General features: G+C 30.6%; 1 protein-coding gene across 1 annotated transcript in view; it reads right to left on the reverse strand.

The window, feature by feature from the left end:
• The window catches only part of LOC129228381 (glutaminase kidney isoform, mitochondrial-like), a 73874-nt gene that overhangs the window by 10519 nt on the left and 50769 nt on the right, over window positions 1-12586 (reverse strand). Inside the window, exons 5-9 of the mRNA XM_054863057.1 lie at window positions 9399-9528; window positions 5823-5902; window positions 3506-3669; window positions 2469-2539; window positions 1342-1374 (exon numbers count right to left, since the gene is read on the reverse strand). Coding sequence (XP_054719032.1) covers window positions 1342-1374; window positions 2469-2539; window positions 3506-3669; window positions 5823-5902; window positions 9399-9528 — 478 coding nt within the window. The remainder of the gene's footprint in view (window positions 1-1341; window positions 1375-2468; window positions 2540-3505; window positions 3670-5822; window positions 5903-9398; window positions 9529-12586) is intronic.

A 12586-nucleotide genomic window follows, 5' to 3' on the forward strand; every position in this document is an offset into this window, starting at 1 on the left:
AGTTACTTCCTGAGGAATAGCAAGCACGCGCAACTCAAAAAAACGTCCCATTGCTCCACCCCCCCCCCTTGGAGGAATTCGCGCCAAAAACCAATGGGCACAAGTTTACATAGCGGCACATATGTGTTCCAAATTTCGTTCGATTTCATGCAGTAGTTTTTGCTGTAGAGCGGCCACAAAAAACTGGTCACACACAGACGTGACACACACACACACAGACAGACAGACATTTTCCAAAAATAGTCGAAATGGACTCAGCACACCTCAAAACGTTCAAATCCTTCGAAATTCGAAAATTTGCACGAATCCAATACTTTCTTCTATATATTAGATATAGATGAAAGTAAAAATGTTAAAATTGTGCAATGGAGGAATTTTAAGCATTATCTTTATGGAACAATTTCAAACACAGGAGGGAATATTTTCAAAGATATTTTGAATAAATTTAACATAACAAAGATGGTATTTTATGTTGACCCTCTGATAGTTTAGCAGGCAATTATCAGAGCCTAATATCTATCCTTTTCTCAAGGCTTATACTCGTATATAGAAAATTGTCATAGAGAAATATTGTTGAAAGGACTGCAAGAGGTCAAAGCTTCACTTGGGCACAATCACACTAGCGCAGCCAGAAATACCTTTTGTAGGGGGTGTTTTGATCAGAACTATCTTCTGGAAGGTGTTTTTTGATCAAAAATATTTTCTGGGGGGTTTTTTCTTTAAATCGAAAATATTTTCTTAAAGAGGGGATTTTTGATCAAAACAGCCCTTTGATATGCATAAACTACTGTATTAAAATTTGCATTTATGTTAAAACCAATGCCTCCGGGGAGTGTCCCCCTCCTTGCTGCGCCACTGGTATGGGAAATTAGCCGGGAGTGCCCATCTATCCAAGAGCAAGGGTACAACCTTTCAAATACCACAAAGATGCCTGAACAACAAGAGCCCAACAGCACCCCACCCCCTAGTTGAGCACCTCTGCATAACCTTATTCATCACATACCTTTGAAAGAGAATGAACTTTTACTGTCCTTTCTTTTGTTCCATGTACATCTGTTCCAATGTTTATCTTAAATATAGGAATATGAAAGTATCAAATTCAAACACAACCAAACATTCATACATTTCTGTTTGATTCCTCATTGCTGGGCAAAAGATGAATTTAAAAGAAGTTTGGTTTTTAATGTTGTTTGACAGGTTAAACTTTCAAATCCCTCACCTCTTCCTTAAAAAAATATATAATAAATAATTATTTTTTCTTTTGCTTTTTTTTATTGGAAAAGAAATTGAAATGGCTAACTCTGTGTGTGGTAAATATTCTTAAAAATTAAATAATCTTACCCAGTCAAATTTTTCAGATACTCTCATGTCTGGCTGAAAAATAAATATACCACGAGTGATTAATAAACAAGAACACACATTTTCGATGCATTTTACTTTATCCATACTGTTTATAAAACTTCACATGAGAAATTCTTTTTGTCAAAAAATAATCAAAGTAAGGTTACTTTAAAGTAAGTTGAAAATAAAATGTTGATACACGTAAAAACATTTTATACTTTAGCTCAATTAAACCAACAAGGATCTTCTGTTATCTTAAAAAGGAAGGGAAATATCAGTTTAAATGAATTTTTCGAATACATACTCCAAACATTATACCAACAAAACTGCTTCAAATAACAGAAATTATCACCCAAAAATTGGAAAAATTCTGAAAGATGGTACAAATGTTGAAAATATTGATATATTTTTAATTTCACAACCTAGTCTGATGAGATTTTCATATCAAAGCTTCCAAGCATTTGTTTTTCATTTAATCATTAGCACTGATATTTTTTCTGTTTTAGTCCACTAAATATATGTCTTATGAAAGAAAGAAAGGGAGGAAGGGGGGGGGGGAGGACATATTAGAGTTAAAAATATATAAACAAATGAAGTAAATACAAATTCAGCAATCTTGGCATCTCTTTCAACAGGACAATAAAACCTTAACTACTTTCAAACAATTTCTTAAATTGATTATATAATCCCTTTTAATATTTTTTTCTACTAGTTATAAGGACTTTACTTGCATTTGCAGGACTTAATAGACTATGAGCTTTGAAGTTTGAAAAAAATTTTGCCTTTATTTCAAGTAAGCTAGAGTATAAATATCACTTAAGGCACTGAGTACACTTTATATGAATCAGCTAAGTCTCTATGATTAATGTTTCAATTTTGAGACAAACTCAAGTAAAATATCTCATTATTATTATCGTCATTATTAAATAACCTGTAGTTCTTATTATTTGATTTAAAAATATAATGTTGACAATGAATTCAAATCATGTTGCACTTTCTGGTTAGTTGAGCTTGTATTGTACTTCTACCACTTAATTTTAAATACATTTAGTATTATTTTATATTGGTTAAACTGATTTTCAAGTATTCTACTCTAAAATTCAAAATTTGTTGAAATGCACAAATACCTCAACAATGTATAAAAGAAGAGAACAAATAACAATTGCTCCTGCATTCACCATTGGATTATGTGGCTTCTCTGTTAATGAAAAGTGGCATGAAAAGAATGATTATTATCAATAACAAGTAGTAAAAATATGTTGAATGAAAAAACAATAGGCAAAAAAGCATTATTTTACATTCATTTAAAATTTAATAATTGATGTACATTACTTTTTTATACCTTATGCTTCTATTTCTAACATTTGAATTAAATAAAAACGAAAATAACAACTCATTACCTCCCCCCCCCAAAAAAAAAAAAAAAAAAAAAAAAAATTCAAACTGAGTTTATGATAAATTTTTAGTGTCAACTTTAATGTTTCTAGAGTTATCATACTCAACAAAGAAATGTATACTTATATACTACAAGAATGAAAACAAATAGCATGAATATTATTGTACAGTTTAAGAGTTCAGATCCTATAACTGCTGCTACTTGAAATCTACTTAGGATTCTACAACAAACTTCTTGAGCAAAGGTTGCATAAAAATATAACTAAAATTTGTTAATAGTTCTTAATGAATTGTGTCCTCTTTCGGAACATCCAAAAAACCTGTTTTAAAATACAAGAAAATATCTCATGTGATTGCAGTATCATTCATAAGCTCACATGTAACAATGTCTGCAACTAAATTTGCATTTTGTATCTTGTAACAGTGTTACTACTCAATTCAAATACACACACACAAAATAAATAAATAAATAAAAATAAATAAATAAAATTAAAAAAAAAAATCATTCATATTTTTCTTCATCTTTTCTTTCTCTCTCTCTTAAAAATTTTCATCAATTACTGCATTATTGGTATTTTTTAGAAATGTATGACATGAATGTCGTTATACACAGCAAAGTAAAAATTCCTAGTGAACTAATGTGGCTATTTTTATTCATTAAAAGGTGTAATATAAAATATCATTGTGAAAATACTTGATTACAGAGTAGAAATTTTACAAGAATATTGAGACTAGTTACAGAAAAATAAAAGCTTTGAAAGTTACTTACTATTATAATCTAAAACAAGTTCATTGAACATTCTACCACTAGGTTCTTGACCAACATACTGATGAACAATATCTGATCCAAGCTCGGTTAAAGCAATTGCATAATTCATGGGTTTACCGGACGACTGGATAGTAAATGGAATTTCAGTGTCACCAATTGCACATCTTTTGCATAGAAATAAAAATATTTAAACTATAATTAAAATGCACATTTACCATAAATGATAAATAATTCACAGAAGAGAAATTTCTTCAATAAAAAATTATAAATTCTTGATGAAGTAAAATTTAAATCTATCTAAAAAAATCTGTGCAAAAATAAACCTTGACGATAATTTTTAAATCTTTGGAAAAAATTTCATGTGCTATTAAATGATAAAAACAATTTGGAGTCTATTAAAAAAATTATTGAAACTTTCATATAAAAATATGAGACCAGTAGCTCAAGTGGGAATTGAAGATCAATCATGTCAGCAGCAACAATAATAAAGTAGAACAAGGGTTTTCGCTGGGATCACATTTTTCACAAAAAGCAAAAATTCTATGTAAGTTACGAAAGTGAAGCAAGGCATTTTCGTTTTTTCCCCTCAAGTAAAAACAAAAAGCTCAATTAGAGAGGGGAAGTCAGCATGGTGATATTCAACTTAATCTTATTTTAATATTAGCTATTATATGCAATACACCAACAGCCTGGTTATACCACCTAGAGACTGCAGATTCATCCTTGTTATGGACTCATCAGCCTGGAATACACAATAACTGAGCTAGAGGCAGATGTCGCCTCATTGAAGCTGACAGTGCCAACAAACTGGTTGCTAAAGTAAATTTAGTACACGAGCAAGATTCTGTGGCAATGGTACGGTTCAACTCTTCAATTGAAGACAAAGCTTGGGCATTAAGCAGTACATTACTGTACTTAAGCCAGGGTTAAGAACTAGATACAATTTAATGCACAAGTTGAACCGTTCTGTCACTTTTCTTTTCATTTCAAATTAATGAACACATATTTGCTACTGTGTATTTATTTCTTTAACCCTGTGACGGTTCTGGGTCATGAGTAAGATGTGTGAAATTCTTCCCCATATTTTTTTTTGGTGGGGGGGAGGGGGGATTTGCCATGTAAATCAAGCGCACTACCTTCTATCAATGTCTAGCTACCGCCCTGTGCCTGAGACCATTTGACAACAACATTTAGCATCAGAAAAATAAGTTTAAAATGCTTTTGAAACGTGCTCGCTAGGGTGTGATAAGACGACCAGATCCGTTAGTAAGTTAAAGTCACGGCTTAGTTTTGAATTTAATGTTTAACCTATTGAGACATTTAGAAAGGTACATTATACATATATATATATAAATGCAGTGTCCGTATGTTTGCTACAGCAAAATTCGGGAAGTAGTCAGTGGATTTACTTAAAATCTTTTCATAATATTCCTTTTGTGTAGAAAAGGGCACAAAATAACTTTTATCCCCAAAAAATCTACCCATTTTTAAAGAATAAATTTTAAAAAATTATGTCTGAGTAATAATTTATGTATATTTTTGCCCATTGTTAAGTGAGAACTGAAGTAAATATTTAACCTGTTGCCAAAGGACAATAAGAAATTCAGTCCCTTCATTCTTTTAATAACTAAAAATTTTGCATCCTATTTGATTTCTTCAAAGTTTAAATGAAAAAAATTATGTTTGACAAATGAATTTATGCATTTTATTCCATTCTTAAGGGAAAACTGAGATAAATATCAAGGCTGGAGCCTAAGGACAGTAAGAAATGTAGCCCTTTTCATCATTTGTTTTAAAATATGTCAAATATTTATGATTTTAGCAGCAAACATACAGTTAGAAAAACAATATATTTTTGAGTGGGCAGTCCGATGTATGACCAGCTGCTCCTTTCAATATTTTACTTTTTTGCTTTTGGTTTTCAAAACTTCTCTCAAATATTTCTAACAATGACATTGCATGTATCATGTAAAGGTAGTCATGTAAACAACAGCAACAAGTGCATTTACGACTTCTGTAACATGTTCACAGGCAGAAAAAAAATATGATAGTTAAAGGAAAGATAATGAGTTGAAAAAAAAAATTTTGATTACTTTTTATTACTTTCTAACAAATTAAAAAAGAAAATTTTGAACAAAAGAAATAAATAACAACTCTTGAGAAAATTGGTGGGAATGAGCATCTATGATGATACACCTAATATTGTAAAATGATTTTATTTCAAGATCAGGCAAAAAAAAAAAAAAAAAAAAAACATTAACCTAATAAATTAATATTCAAAATAAAAAGTAAAGAAAATTTGCAATGCACAACATACCTTTGACCATCAACAGTGCATATACTGACACCCCAGTAATCTGGATTGTACTTTGCTAATTGAGGAATATAAGAAGCAACCTAGAGCCAAAAAAGAAAAAAAAAAAAGAACTAATCAGAAAATAAATAAATGCATGAAAATATTTTTCTAAAACTCTTGAATTTGGATGTTTTGAAAGAACAAACAACAAAATTTACTAGGAGAAAGTGATAAAAGAACATATTATCATAAAAAGTTTTAAATAAAAAAAAAATACATTTATTTACAAAATTAGTGGTACTTGCACGGCTTTGCCCGTTGTAGAAAACTAAAGTCTTTTGGTTTGCCTGTATATTTACAAATAATGGATGATGAATTTCTCGCCAATTGGCTTGCCCATGTTACGGTTCACGTTATGACAACTTTCTAATTCATAATGTAATTTATTCGTCCATCTTATGATAATTTTGCTCGGGAAAATGTTATTAAAATTGGAATAGAAAAAGAACAAAATCGAATTTTCGAAAAATCGATTTGAAGTGCACACCCCCATGCTACAAAAACTTTGCCAAATTTCATGAAAATCAGCCGAACCGTCTAGGCGCTATGCGCGTCGCAGAGATCCAGACAGACTTTCAGCTTTATTATTAGTTAAGATAAAAATAATCAATTATACATTTTTGACCCTTGGTTCTTTTTGCATTAAATTTTCCCCAATTCCACATCTTTGTACAAAAAATCCCTACATCTCTACAGTTGAAGCGTAAAATTGAAGATAAATATCATATAATTATGTTATTAGGATTTCTTTTTCTTGTGTTCTTTCTGACCAGATAAGATTTAGCTTCCAGAATGATTATTATTTGTCCAACTTTTCTACATAACAATTACAGTGGAACCTTGGTATTCATCCACAATTCGTCCCAAAAGACAGATTGAATAGCGATTTGTACAAATGGCAAAAAAAAGTTTTTCACATAAGATAGAAAGTAAATTATATTAATATGCTTCATATCAAAGATGATTGTTTATTTAAAACTATGAAAAACAATAAATTTGCAGTACTGTACATGAAATGCATAAATAAGAATTTGACAACCCTTTATTTGTACCAAGATGACCAGATGGCAAAGTGGAAAGGAGGAAAAGGGCTGATGTTACAGCTCGAAAGGGGAGTCACTTTTCATGAAAATATCAGGTGACAGTCCTTTGGATGTTTATTTATTTATTCATTTTATTTGTTTTTGCATTAGAAAAAGCTTGAGATTCTTTCTGCAAAAATCCGTCTATGTTTTTTGCCTTTGACGATTTTTCAGAATTTTTCCAAAATGTCAATAGCGTTGTCATTTTTCTAGTTGATGCCCCTGTGTACCAATGTTACAAGGACAAATACATGGAAGGGGCGATCGCCCCCTCTTTGAGCCGAGACAGGAACTCTCCCTCGCCGTATCTTAGAAACAAAAGCTCGAAAAACATAATTTTGGACGATCTTCAATAATATTATGGAAAAAAGGATGCTCTAACTCTGTGGTTTTTTTCAGAATATTGTAGGTTTGAAAACACATCTGTAGCACATCTCTTAGCACTTTATTGATAGTGATCAGAACTTTTTACAGGTTTACGAGTAGTTTTTCAAAGTTCCTAGAACTCAATTTTAGACAATCTTAGATGAGGCTCAGGGGCTGGGAAGTTTTTCAAATTTAAGTACCAAAAAAAAAGCAATTATAGGGTACCTTTAATGACCTTAAGGTAAGGGATGGGTTTAGTACACTCCTTCAAAATTTTTCATAAAGCTCCAAAAAAGAAAAAAAATAGTATTTAGAGACGATCTTCCATGTTGTTAGGGGGCAAAGGTTTGGGAATTGATAAAAGAGTAAGTATCTGAAATCAATTGTCCCCCTCCTTGAATACTTTATGGATCCGTCCTTGCAATGTTACAATGCCATTCTTCTACAACTCTGTGTTTTCTCTTAGTTGTAACAGAGTTCTTTAATTTCTGCATTGGAAATGCTTCTCTTACAACTTTCCTCCTTACCCGAAGAGATTCTTCAATCACTTTTTCTTGCTACTTCCAGTACAAATCTTGGAATCCTCTGCTGTCAGCTCATTTCTGAGGTCTTTGATCAAATGAGTTTTGCTGTTCAAATCGTGCAGAAGCACACAAATGACAAGTTGATTTTTGCTTGAACAAGTTGGGCGAATAACGAGTACTACGAATAGAGACTTGGATGAATGGCGGATTTTCTTTCTCCGAAAAATCTGATATGAAATATAATATTCTTCTAATCATTAAAAACATTGAATTAAAGTTTCAAATGAAAAATTGTTATCCAAAATAAAAGAATCTTCAGATTGGCAGCAACAGGTGAAAGGAACCCATTTTTCCAGTTTTAAAATTTAATATTTTTCTTTTAACTTTAAGATTAATTTTTTTTAAATAGATATTTTATTTTAAAATATTAGCAGGATGTAAAAAGTTAAAACTCTTGACACATTCAAAAAATGTAGTCACACACAACATTTGGTGTTTTTATATTTTTCCTGATTTTCATATTTTATCGCCATCTTTAACGTTCGTAAAAATTAACTGTTAAGACAAATTTTATCTCCTAAACTCTTCCTAAAACACAGAGAAAAATCATGATAATTTTTACGAGAGGTATTGGCTTGAGTCAGCTAGGATGCAACTTGACTGAAATTATCGAGTGGGTGTGACAAAGTAACAAGTCTTCAATTACACATTATAAAATATAAGAAGTATTTAAAGTAATGGTAAACACAAAATTATTTAACTTCAAGCAATAAATTCACATATTAAATAAAAACAAGCAAGTATTATAGAAGTGGATGAAATTGGATTTTGAAGTGCATAAAAAATCGAGGCTGACGTGTAAAGGCATAAAGAACAGAGAAAATGTGCGCATTTAATGCTTAGCACATAAAATGTAGTAAGCATTTATGCTTTAGAATTCAAAATCTATGACTAATTGTCGGTTTTCATGATTTTTAGGCATTTTTTGCTGAAAATCATGATTTTCCATTATAAATTTCGAACACTGTTGAAATCCATGACTTTCCTCGAGCATGGATTAACTGAATGTAACATACATACACATGGGAAACCTCATGCAGGTTTCTAGTATAGCAAATTATGTAACTACAAAAAATTACACAAACTAAAATACCCTGAAGATATTAATCATGGGTGAAAGCTACAAAGTATGACAATAAAAGAAATTACTTTGCACTCTGTAATCTTTTATATAGTGTCTGAATTATTTACACAAAATTTCAAATATGCCACACTGAATTTGACAAAAGCACAATACAAATTGCTTTTGATTCATTTATAGAATTGAAAGAAACAAAATTTCATTTTCATCTTGTACTTTAATAATTTTTATTTCTATAAAATTCTGATTTTCAACTCAATTCAGATCAGACTTTTCATCTGGATGGAAAGTTGTCTTATAACAAGAATCTTACCTTCCAAACATTAATGTAATTTGTGAATTAAAATTCAGTTGAAAAAGAAGGCTATACTATGTTAAAAGGTTTTTCATCTTTATCAATATAAAAAGCATCAAAGAAACTAACTTTGCCACCTGTGTTCACTTTACATTTCCAGTAAAAATCTTCCACACATTTTACAAAGTCTTGAAAATCTTGAATAACAAAATGGTTACGAAAAGCTCTGCTTATGAGAACAATATTTTCCTTTATAACTCTAGAAAAAAATAATAAAGAGAGCAATTAAACTACAATAATAAAATCATATTATTTAAAGAAAACTTTCTTTTTACAAGAGAAAGAACTAAATTAAATATAGTAATTTACTGCATACAATCCACTGGATTACCCGCTTGAGAACCTTGAAAACACAGTAGGATTAGAAATATATGGAAAAAATAACTGGTCCTGTAGACAAGTAAATATGAAGCTGTACTGGTCCGCTAATAGAATGATGGGTCCATTTAACAGGAAATATAGTTAAACATAAGAAACGTTCAGTAAGTTACCGCCCTATAGCCAGGGCTAAGATAGAAATACATGAAATACACCACCAGCTCAGTCAATTTGATCCGAGGACTGCAGTTTCATGCTTGTTAGCACTCACCAGCCCGGCATAGGAGTGACTGAGCTGGAGGTGGAAAACCTCTTAAGGAAGCCAAGAGTGACAAACAAACTGGTAGCTAATACAGAGTTAGCGCTGACCAGACGAGTGACCATTCAACTCGAATATTGAAGGCAAAAGGAGTGCTAACAAGCACGAAACTGCAGTCTTTGGCTAGAATTGACTGAGCTGGCGGTGTATTTCATGTATAAGAAACGTTGTTTACAATTTTTTATCTTGCATTTATGAGCCTTTAATTACTTTCTATTTTTAAAAGATCTTGTTGAATCAAAATTATATTTTCGACTTTGGATAGGACATGGGCAGTTCTCAAAAGGTGGGAGCAAACACAGACCTCAACTTTGAAGCTTCAACACCAAATAACTTTCATTTTAATTAACTCAAAAATTTTTGAGTTAAATTATAATACTGTATAGAGACAAGAATTGACATAAATTATGGAAAAAATGCTCTTTAAATGCCCTTAAAAAAATATTTTCTTTGCTAAAAGGCGCAATTTTGGACATACCAAAACGTTAACTGAGCAAACGTACCATTAAAGAAAAATTTTTTTAAATTATTTCCATACGTTTCAAAAACAATTTAAAGGTATGAATCTTACACTGAATAATTTTTTGTTAATATTTTACACAAATAACAAAAGTAAAGACAGATTATTCACTTTGTAAACGATTTTAGAAAATAGTAAGTTTGAAATTTGATGCATGTCAAAATTTACGATCTTTACAATGCTATTTTTTGAGAACTAAGTATATGATGTTTTCATTTTAAAGGTGTTTATCGAGCCTCGGAATCAATTTTTAATTGTTTAAAAGTGTTTTCATAAGCTTTTATGCAGTATCTTAGAAGAAAAATAATTTTTTTAAAACGTACATGTGAGATGTCCAAATGGCGTTACGATCTTGACGCCGATAATTCTGTCCATTTATTCATAATTTTTGATGATCTACTGTCTTCTAACCTCAATAAAAAACGTTATTATAATGTTATCTTCTTTAATCCATTGGTATTCTGCATAATTAATATGTTACACATTGAACAATACATAAATTACAGTAGAAACATGGCTGCTTATGATCGAACCGAAAGCCATTTTGCGCTAAAATCGCCAAGCAAACCTCCGTTGGCGACAACACAGTATACGATAAGCTAAAGGTTACCAGAGGGGAATTCCAATTTGACAAATGTAGTTTATCGTCAGCTGTACCAGTTTTGGCGACTTTATCACCTGCGCTAGCAATTTTTTTTTTTTTTCCGCTTTTATTATTTTAGAATTCTTTTTCCTTCTTTCTTTTGGAAACATAATTTAACGATCTCCAAATAGAAATACGAATTTCTTTCTTCAATAATTCTTTTAGACATCATTTTAATTCTTATGACATTAGAAAAAATATTCATTATTAAAACTGATGTCACTTTTTACAATTGTATTATTTTTAATTTGAAGCTTTTTTTTAACCTTGCATCAATTTCTTCAAAATCATTCCAAAACTTTATTAAATGTAAGGAGCAGCATCTATAGCCATTCAAGTATTTCATTAATATCCTCTTTATTATTAAATTGCAAAATTTAAAAAGTAGTAAATAAAATTTTCATTGGAAAAGTTAAAAATCAGATTAACAATTGTCAAAAATGGTGAAACTTACGTTATGATGATGTCCAAAATCCGTTACCTACAGGAAAACAATGTCCAAAATCTGTTACCTACAGATTGCTGATTTAATTTGCTAATTAACAATTTTTACAAATACCTGCTGTCTTTTCATGTTCATATATTGTGTTCTAGGTATGCATACTATAGAATAAAATCAAAATTGATGTCAAATTCGAAAATTTTTGAAATTGCTCAAAGTTAACTTTTTTGTTCCCACCTTTTGAGAACTGCCCATATATGACAGTTTTTGTCTAAAACAGTCCTAAAAAGTTTATTCACGTCTTTAAAATCAAAACTGAACAACTATGTTTGTTGTTGTTACTTATGTCACTCAGGAACCTGAGCCCGAGCAGGGAGGCTACTCGATTTAAGGCAAAGGGTTGCAGCTTCCATTTAATCGAGTGTCTATGTAGGTGAAAGTCCAATTTGGCTCAGACGACACGATAGATAGCAGCACCATTAGTGATGTAGATCGGGTAAATACCCAGTGGGTAAGTAAATATTTTTTGGGTAAATACCCAAAAACTGGGTATTTTACAAAAAAATTCAAAAAGTGAGTCTGAATTTTTTTTTAAATCTAAATATGAAATAATTGGTAAAACTGATACATACATATGTATTACACAGTTTATAATATTTTTAATTGGAAGACTTGATAAAATTATGAAAGAAACATATCTTGAACCAAAGAATCTTTCTTTTCAATGTCATAATTGGACAAGTATAAGCAATTCAATGATGAACTTCAATATTTCAAAATCACAATCTAGGTTAGTCATATCCAAAATGAAAAAAAAAAAGGAAGCATGAGGGATGCTTGGAAAAATTTACTGAGAAATCATTAAGACTATGATTTTATTTATTTATTTTATTGCTGTTTGAGTTATAAAGTGGCAAATATAGAAACAGTTTTCACATTAATAAGCAAATATATATATATATATATTTTCTGTTGCCTTGCTCATTTGCATTTGCTCCCTGGTACTTCATGATGA

This window comes from Uloborus diversus, chromosome 8 (genome assembly GCF_026930045.1).
Source record: "Uloborus diversus isolate 005 chromosome 8, Udiv.v.3.1, whole genome shotgun sequence".
Lineage (NCBI taxonomy): Eukaryota > Metazoa > Arthropoda > Arachnida > Araneae > Uloboridae > Uloborus > Uloborus diversus.